Here is a 9,148-nt window from a genome sequence, read left to right on the forward strand (position 1 = left end):
CTGGACTACTGCATGAAAGTTAGGTAATTGTTTAGCTCTTTGTCACCCTAGACCTTCCCTGATCTTCCAGCGTGTAGCCTATCTGGCCAGATCCTGTCTCCCTATTCTCATCTGGCTCTTGAACAAACGTGAAATGTGTTGTTGCCTTGCAAGTGACCAGGCTCTGATCAGTGTGAGAAAGAACAGACATCACGTAGTTCTGGCAGGAGGCTGAGGTATTTCAAACCTGGTGCCTGACAGTGCTGTACAGAGGGGGGTTTCACTGTCCTCCTTGGCCTGTCATGGCAAGTTTTACTGTGTAAAGACTTGAAGTCCCCCGCTTGCTCTGTGTTAATTTTAATGCAAGGGATGTTGTCTCTGCAAATGCGACCTCCTTGAGCTGTGAGCAGATTGCCTTTCCAGCAGTGGTGGGAACCCCTACCCTGGGGTCCAGTCATCCTAGCTCCCAGTAGTGCTCCCGCTCACTCTGCAGCCACTGATAGCGTCGGTCATATATAAAATACATACAATTCTTTAATGGGGAGGAGCCCAGATCCACCGCCAGACTCGAATCACAGAATGGTCATGTTGGAAGGGAGGTTGGAGCACATGGCGCAGGATTGCATCCGGGCTGTTCTTGAATATCTCCAGTGCGGGAGAGAGTAATTCCCGGCAGAGGAGTTTTGCACATTCGGAGCGTGCCAGGGTGATGGGAAGATCCGAGGCGCGTCCATTTAAACCAGCAGACGCAGATGTAGCTAGGCTCCAGGCTGCGCTTAGGCGTGTGTCAGGGCCGGGGCGCGGCAGCCGCCGGTTCCTCGGGGACCGATGGCGGTGCGGGGCCGCAGGGCGGGAAGAAGGGGCGGGCGGGAGCCGCGGCCGCGCCACTCGCCTCCACCCCAGGCGGCCGAGGAGGGAAAGCGAGGGACGGGCCCGGCCCCGCCCGCCGCGCCCCGGATTGGCCCCGGCCGCCTGCCCGCCGCCCATTGGCCGCGTCCGGCGCTCCGGCGCCTTGCCATTGGCTGTCGCGGTTTTGGATACCAAATTTAAAGTTTTTAAAAAGCTCCCGGCGCGAGCGGGACGCACTCACTAAACGCGGCGGCGCCGGCGCGGCTCTGCAGGTGAGCGCGGGGCGAGCTGCGAGCTCCGCCGGGAGCCACCCCGGGGCTCCACGGCCAGGGCTTCGCTGTCGGGCCGGATCGGGGGCAGCGGGGCTCCGCGGTCAAGGCTCCGCGGTTAAGGCGCTTTGGCTGGCGTGGCGGGAGCTGCCGGCGTACGTGGTGGCGGGATTGTGCGGACGCTGGCGGCGTTGCGGCGGGACCAGACGGACTCGGGACGGGGATTCTTGCCGGCCGCCCCGTCCCACTGCACTCCTAGTCTAGCCCCGCAGCTATCCCGCCAGCGGGACGGGACGGGCTGGGAAGGGGCGGTGGCGCATTGGCGGCCCGGGAGCGCCCCGATCCCGCCAACGAGCCGCGTGTGGGGTGATCCCGCCTGCTCGCCGCACTGATGGGGCCGGGGCCGGGCCGGGGTGGGGGTCACAGCGCGACTCCCGCCGGCGGGTAGCGACGGGCGGGGAGGCGCCGCGCCGCGCTGTCTCCCGCCCGCCGGCCACGCCGTCGGAAGGGCATCCCCTTGCGCGCTCCTGCCCGCCCCGCCACCACCATTTCAGGGAGAATCCTCCATTGCGGGAGAAAGGGGAGGCCCCCGAAGGCGTGGGGTGAAGTTCCCGGGGCCGTGGGGAACGGCGGAGCCTTCCGGAACCTGGTCCATCTGCACGGACCAGGGCGGGCCATCTTGAGCGCGGGCGGGAGCAGCCTGACAGCGCCGCGGGGCCCCGCGGCTTAGCCCGCTCCTCCGGGGGTCGGGGCAGGCCCTGGTGGACCGAAATGTGATTTGGGGACATTTTCCAAATCATCAGGATTTCAGCCCAAATGTCTCTCTGATCGTTCTCAGGGAAGAGGAAAAGACGGGGAGGGGGCTTAGGAAGGGCTTGCATCTCTTCCCCCAGCTCACACGATACAAAGCCATAAGCCTATTTGCTCCTTTCTCCCACCAAACGTAGATACAAAGAAAGAACTTTTTCTCTAAGTCGTTCATGGAACACATTTTTCTCGTGCTTCTTTCCAAAAGTGCTGGAAGTGCTTAACACCTTTAAAATGCTTACTCATATCGGGGATCTTCTATTTGCTACGGGTTGCAAAGCATGCTGAAACTTTTTTTTCCTAAAGATTTAACTGCGGAGAAATTACGTCCTACCCCGCTTCAGCCCTCGCCCATCCCCCCGCAATTGTTAATATAGATAACACCACATTTCGCGGGAGAGGGGAATGGAGCAGGGCAAGAAAAGCTCAATTCCTCTATGATATCTATCGATCTCCCACCCTCTTTAAATCATGCTTAAACCTTTATTTCACTCTGGCCATTGTTTAAGGATGGCCGCTTTTCTTTGTATTTTACTCACACATGTGAGCACTCAAGCCTTTCCTGTGCCACCCAGCCTCCTCCCTTCTCAAAAATGCCAGATATCTGGCTGCAACAGCAGCATTGCCTCTTACATGCAGACTTCAGGCTTCTCAGACCTGCACAGGCCTGCGGTCACTCATGGACCCTCTGCCACTGGTGTCCATTGCAGTGTCTTGACTACTTGCAGTAGTCAAGACACTGACTAGTGTCTTGACTAGACTATGTTGCTACCTTTATGGTAGGAAGTGGAAGCACTGGTGTGGCTGCTCATCTTTGCTGGTGAAATGGTGACCAAGTAAATTACCCAGTCAGTTTTTTTGCCCTAGTTATATGCATCATAAAACTAGTTTTTGGGTCAGTCTTACATAGATTTGATCAGTGGCTGTTCAAATCCTTATTTCCACTAGTTGTGTTTCAGACACTAGAGAGTCAGATGAAAGTGTAAAATCCATGATGCAGAAGGGAAGCATGGTGGACTCTTTATGAAAAAAAAGTATCTGTGATCTATTTATGTTTTGTTTTCATACTGCCCTTGTTGTTTCTTGCAGGATACAAAGAACGAAATGAAATCAAACCTTAACCGCTCTTGCAAAATGAAACGTGATTTTGATTGCATGTCTCTTCGTGCTGGGTTGAAATGTCCTGTGGAGAAAATAAGACTGGAAAAATCCTGCCCCTTGAATTATGAGGAAAGCTTTTGTAAAAACTGTGCAGAAGAACATCAGAAAATACTCCTTAGTGACTCATACCATGCAGCCACCAGAAATCTAGACCTTGAAAATGGAAAAAGACCCATGCATAACAAAGAAAATAACCAAGTAACTCAGAGACTTGAAGGTATCTGTGAAATGGAGGCAATGGAAAGCAGTAAGCTTAATGAGGACAGCGGTTATTCCTCTCTGTTAAGTACTCACTATGCTGATGCTATAGAACATGAGGATAGTTTGCCTTTGGCTGGGAATCTCTATGGTACACCAGAGCAATGTCACGTGAAGAACCAAAACCAAGAACAGTTTTCAAAGAAGACCCTGTTGCCAGTAATTCATTATGAAGAAGTGATTTGCTCAACTTTGAAAAAAAGTGGTAAAAGAAATCTCAAGTCTTGGGCTGCTATAGACAGAATTGTTTCTAGGGGAAAATTTGAACTTTGTAACTTAATTGGAAAGAAAATGGGGCTGGATAGAATAGACATTCTTGCTGAACTCTTCCAAAAGAACCTGAAACATATATTAGCAAATATTTTAAGGCATCTCAGCGAGGTGGATTTAGTAAAGTAAGTATATTGATGTCATTGTATTTCACTGGGAAAGGAAAAAACCTAATCGGATGCCTTAATGTTTTAGATGTGGGGCTTGTGACAGTTACTCAATGTTTAGTATTATGTGTTAATATATTAAAACATGAACTGACATTGTAAGCCATGATACTTATGGAGAATGTGTCTCTTCCCGAAAAGGCAAATTAAAGACATATTATATTCTATCTTTACATAAAAGAAAATGATTACAGTTATTCTTGCTATTTAATGAATCCCTTTTCTAGGAGGCAACTGATATATTTGTATTGTTGTTTCAGTTTTGCCAAAGTCAGCACAACATGGCAGAAGATTCTACAAGAAGATAAATGGATTTTCCAAATGTATAGCAGAGCTGCAAAAAACCTTTCTGTAAGTTTATGCCCTGAACCATCAGTGTTTTTCTACTATTTCAGGTCTCCTCCTATGCTGAAGAGATCACAGAAAAGTTTCTTAGGTTGAAAACTGTCACTGGAGTGTCTGAGTTTGTCCTGTTAGGATGCCTTGTCTCAAGCATGGCTAGTTACATCAGTGACTTCGGGCACCCTAAGGAAGATTGACTGAGAAGGTGACCCAAGGAGAGATACAGATGTTTTAAGAGCTTCCACAAGGTCCTGTGTTACAGAGAAAGGCATGAAGAGTCATTTCCAGCACGGCCCACTGGGCAAGCCCTAGAGTGTCCCAGCAGAGGCTTGCATGCTTCAGCATCCTCACTGATTCAGAAGGGAGGAAGACTGAGATAAAACACTCAGCTGGCTCTGTGAATCAGGGTCTCTGTTTATAGCAGTAGTCTCTGAAGTCCACCATGCCTGCTACAGAAAACTGAAAAGCTTTGTGCACTATGAGCTATTCCTAATGCCTCTGTCCTATGAAATAAAAATACTAGATCCATCCACACCAGACTAGTGTTTTATTAAGTCAGGACTCTCAAAACACTAGCTGTGTTTTTCCTTCTTGAGTGATGGGAGACAGAACAAACAAAGGCTTAGGATCTGCCGCAGAATAAGGTTATAACCAGTTTGAGTTTTACGAGTATTTTACAGTGCTGTCAGGGTGAAACATTCGTACTGATTATTCATCCATAAACTTTGATTTCTTCCATACTATTATTTGCTTTTTTGTTTAACTTGAACTGGCAACTTGGAAAATTGGGGGGTGGAGTTTATTTTTCACGAAGAATGCTTCAAGCACCGCTGTTCACCATGAAGAATTGGAAAAACTGATTTTTGCTTTAAAAAATTATGATGTATATGTTAGGTGCTCTGCCTAAATAACTGTTAATATAAAAGTAGGATTACATAATAGAACTTGGTTAGTTTTTGAACCAGCAACTAGGGAGCAGTTCCAATGCATTTATAACAGAAATGATTGTGAAAGTTATGGTAAAATCAGTAGTACTCCTTGGTGCGATGCTTTATTATGGGAAACCAAGAGGAAGTATCTGAAATTATTTATTGACTTCTATTAAACAAAAAAAACTCGTAAGGTAAGTTCTCTTCCCAAATTTATGTCTTTGTTTTGCTTTTCATTAGAATGTCACTAAGGCACCAGAGCATGCTGCAACAAGAGAGTACATTCCCTACAGAATGTCCCTAGCTTCCATTCAGAAAGCAACCCCACCAAAAACCTTGAACAAAAAAAGCACCAGATCCAAAGTATCTAGGAATCACAGCAGGCTCACAGAGTTTTCTGAGGTGAGTGGTGATTTCCACTAATCTTTAATTTCTCTCATGTTGTCTGGAAAGCAATCAACCTGTAAAGCGTATTTTTGAAAGTGGCGTCTCCAATTTCAAGTGTTTGTAATTCTTGTTAGTATGGCTGCCAGATTTTGCTTAGTAAGACTTTTTAACAACAGAAGCTAAGTGGAGAATACTGATATAACTGGGATGTCCTACATTCTTTTTTTCCCTTAAGAATTTCACTTAGTGAACTTTTTTTTTTCTTAAATTTTATGTTGTCAGATATTAAAAAAAATAGTCAATTCCTGTTATTTTCCATGGGTTTTTAATGAATCACGTTTTCCACATAATCAATATCACAAAAGCTGTCAAATTTGCTTCAAAACTGATGGACAGTTAGGGAAAAAAATCAAAGACTTAATAGTTCTTGTGCATTTCTAATTTTTAAAAAACTTGAAACTATTTCCTTTAATCATTCTATGGGGGTTTTTTGCCAACTAATTACCTGGTATGAAAATGTCTTTTTTAACTACATATTTATAGTGTGTCACACATCTGGAGTTGTTAAGAACTGCAAACAGCCTGTTTCCCCTTCATCTTGTTTTTTTTTTCTTAAGCTGTCTTTTTTTCACATACTTGCAAGGCAGACCTGCACCTATATCTTATAAGATTTTTAAAAGTGCTTATTGAAAGTTACTGCTTGTTAGTAAGCAAAAGATTTTCATAACTAGAAAGAAGTTTTATGCTCAAATCTTATTCTGTAAATTGATGCAATAAGAGAAGATGGTGAAATGTCACTGGAATATATAATCAAGATGCTGTAATACTACTCTATAGGACTTAGCAGCATTAGGAATGTAAAAGCACAACTGATCAATAGCAGTCCTAAAATTTAATTCCGATATATGCATCTATACACAACTACATCACCAAGATTTAGGCTAAATTTTTAGTATGTCTCTCTACATTAGGAGAAGTTATAATGTTTTGTGGCAGTCAGATCATATGGGGAAGTGTTAGGGAAGTGTATTTACCTCTACTTATGACTTTCTGTGTGTGCTTTTTCCAACAGGCTGCCAGGAACTTGAAAAACACTGAAAGCCTTAAAGCCTGCCATCGCTGTGGCTCACCTGCCAAGTATGACTCCTACCTCCAAAGAGCAACGTGCAGTCGTGAAAGTTGTGGCTTTGACTTTTGCACTAAGTGCATGTGCAGCTACCACAGCTCCAGTGACTGTGTGAGCAGCAAACCAGTGAAACAAAATTCTGCGCCAGGGCCGCTTCCTGGGACTAAGAAAAGCAAGCAGAATCTAAAGAGATTGTGATCCATACCCCCCAATACAAATTGGCAAATGTCCCATAAAAGTTTTTTCAGTTGTCCACAAAGAGAATGCTTTCTGCTATTCCATATCCAGAAAAATGGTTAATTCTGTTATTCCTCTGTACTATTTAATCATCCTGCTCAGAAAGGTTTTAAAAACATTTCTAGTGCTGTTGAGTGAGGTGAGTGAAGCCCCTTTTAATGTGAAAATGAGGGAGACTAGATTTTATGGTTTTTCAAAGCTTTATCTTTGATTTTAAAATGTGGACATTCATAATACCATTTTCTCTGATGGCTTCCCTTATGTGAATCTTAAATTGCTCTTCCTTCATTTCTTGAACCTTTTCCAAGTTTTAAAAAAAAAGTACTGTATGTTGGCTGTACTGCTAAAAAATACTTTGACTTTTTTTGAAATCACAAGCTTATTTTAATATTTGTATATATTTGTAAATATTATTCATATTTGTCTTGTAAATGTGAAAATAAATTATTATTCTCAACAACGTGGTTGGTAAATCTGGCATTTCTATTTATCATCCTAAAACATTGCTTCTCATGCTCTTTTTGCAGGTTTTTCTAGTATGTGCTTCTTTAAAATTGTTGATTTAGCAAAGGGGAAGTGCTTCTGGGTTTGTGTAAAACCTACTGAATCCATTGTCATGCTGTATTCCTGCATCTTACCTAAAGGCTCTTATCAATAATTGCCTATAGTGTCAAAAGTGCCAATACCTCCTTTTCATTTGAATGGAAACTTTTCTTTTGTCTGGATTTACGCTTCTGTTGCCAAACTAGCTCACTATCAGCAAAATATTCCTGGTCTCACAGTAAAAAAAGAACAAAACAACAACAACAGAAAAACCCACACTCAAATTTTCAAGAAATAGACTAATAATTTTGTGGAACTATCTGGGGGTTTTTTCCCCGTTTGGTAAGTAAATAACGGACTGGGAGGACCACACTGTAGGTCCTGCTTGGACTGTAGTGCATGTAGTGACAGGACAAGTGGGAATGGCTTCAGAGTTAGGAGAAAGTAGTTTTAGATTAGATACTAGGAAAAAATTCTTTACTCTTGAGGATGGTGACACACTGAAACAGGTTTCCTAGCAAAACTATGGATGTCCAACTCCAGAAGTGTTTATGGAGCTCTGAACAACCTGGCCTAATGAAAGGTGCCCCTGTCTGCAGCAGGGCAGTTGGAACTAGATGAGCTTTATGGTCCCTTCCAACCCACACCATTCTATGAATCTGTGATCCTATTATACTTTATTCTGCTATTTAGACAGTACCATTTTGATACATATAAAACCACAGCAAGAGTTAGGCTGAGCACACAGAGATAAATCTTACAAGCAAAATTTGTTACAAAATTTTCATTAGTATCTACTAAAATTCCTGTGTCCTGAAAAGTGCAGATAATATGGTCTGAACAGAACTATTTCCTTTATCAGTTTCAAGAAATATGGCACAGGCATTCACTCTTAGTTTCACGTTGCACTGCAGGATTCATCTTGAACTAAGATTGTGTTTTCAAACTGAGTGTGGTAGATCAAATTTACCTCTTCATACTTTTGAGCTTACCAAAGGAATAATGCATTTTCTAGTAGGCCTAAAAATTTGTACACTGAGTAAAGAATAGCTGCTCTTTTCCTTCTTTTCTAGCTGTAGAAATTTATCTCTTCATGAAGAATTTTGAGAAAAAATCCTTGTTACCTCCAGATAAGAGAGAAGAAATGGACATTTTTCACTAACTTCTGAGTGATAAGGAAGAAATGGACATTTTTCACTAACTTCTGAGTGATAAGGAACAACTCCTTCTACCTGAAACCTTGTTGGAAAGGTCAAATTATTTGAATAATGAAGCTTTGGCCAAGCTATAATGGATCTGCTGCAAACCACTGTCTTATTTTCTCTTGCTCAACCAGTTTTGATTTTATTATGATCCTCAGATCCTTGCCTACCAGCTTTAGTTTTAATCAGAATAGGCATTCAAGATTGCAGCTATCAACAGGTGGGTGACAACTTCTTAAGGACCATGATCTGTTGTCAACGCTTACAATTTTCTTGTGCATAGGATCTGATAGGGTGGTACAGCTATTTCTTTATCATAATCCTGCCCAGCATTTGAAACCTTGCCCAATAACACTGAGCACGGAGCCTGAATAAAACCACGCATCTTTCTGTAAGTCGAAGGACGTTGGGTCTCCTCGTAAATAGTTTCAGTGAATGGTGAACTGCAGAAAAAAAAGGGTGGACAATCAGTCCGCACCCAGGCATGACAGGATCTACTGCTGAGGGAGAAAGCAGGTCCTCAGAGAGTGAGGATGATGGATTATTACTCACTAGTAGGTGCCCCAAGCAGTGCTGAGGAGGGTGATTTGTGTGCCAGAGGTGTGAAAGTCGTAGATGCAGA

General features: G+C 43.8%; 1 protein-coding gene across 1 annotated transcript; it reads left to right on the forward strand.

Annotated features, from left to right (window-relative positions):
- The first annotated feature begins 1,019 nt into the window (after positions 1–1,019).
- On the forward strand, positions 1,020–7,278 carry FBXO5 (F-box protein 5). The gene is made up of 5 exons (XM_066179071.1): positions 1,020–1,100; positions 2,994–3,718; positions 4,021–4,111; positions 5,272–5,433; positions 6,491–7,278. The coding sequence occupies exons 2-5, from the start codon at positions 3,009–3,011 to the stop codon at positions 6,740–6,742; spliced, it is 1,215 nt and encodes a 404-aa protein (XP_066035168.1). The 5' UTR covers positions 1,020–1,100; positions 2,994–3,008; the 3' UTR covers positions 6,743–7,278.
- Positions 7,279–9,148: the final 1,870 nt, after the last annotated feature.

Source organism: Chamaea fasciata, unplaced genomic scaffold (genome assembly GCF_029207755.1).
Source record: "Chamaea fasciata isolate MVZ Bird 193981 ecotype frontalis unplaced genomic scaffold, bChaFas1.0.hap1 SCAF_3, whole genome shotgun sequence".
Classification (NCBI taxonomy): Eukaryota; Metazoa; Chordata; class Aves; order Passeriformes; family Sylviidae; genus Chamaea; species Chamaea fasciata.

Excerpts from the sequence above, each read along its gene's own strand:
- FBXO5 (XM_066179071.1), top strand. The coding sequence starts at position 3,009 with ATGAAATCAAACCTTAACCGCTCTTGCAAAATGAAACGTGATTTTGAT. Across the intron at positions 3,719-4,020 it reads AGCGAGGTGGATTTAGTAAA|TTTTGCCAAAGTCAGCACAA; the intron begins GTAAGTATATTG and ends TTGTTGTTTCAG. Across the intron at positions 5,434-6,490 it reads GGCTCACAGAGTTTTCTGAG|GCTGCCAGGAACTTGAAAAA; the intron begins GTGAGTGGTGAT and ends TTTTTCCAACAG.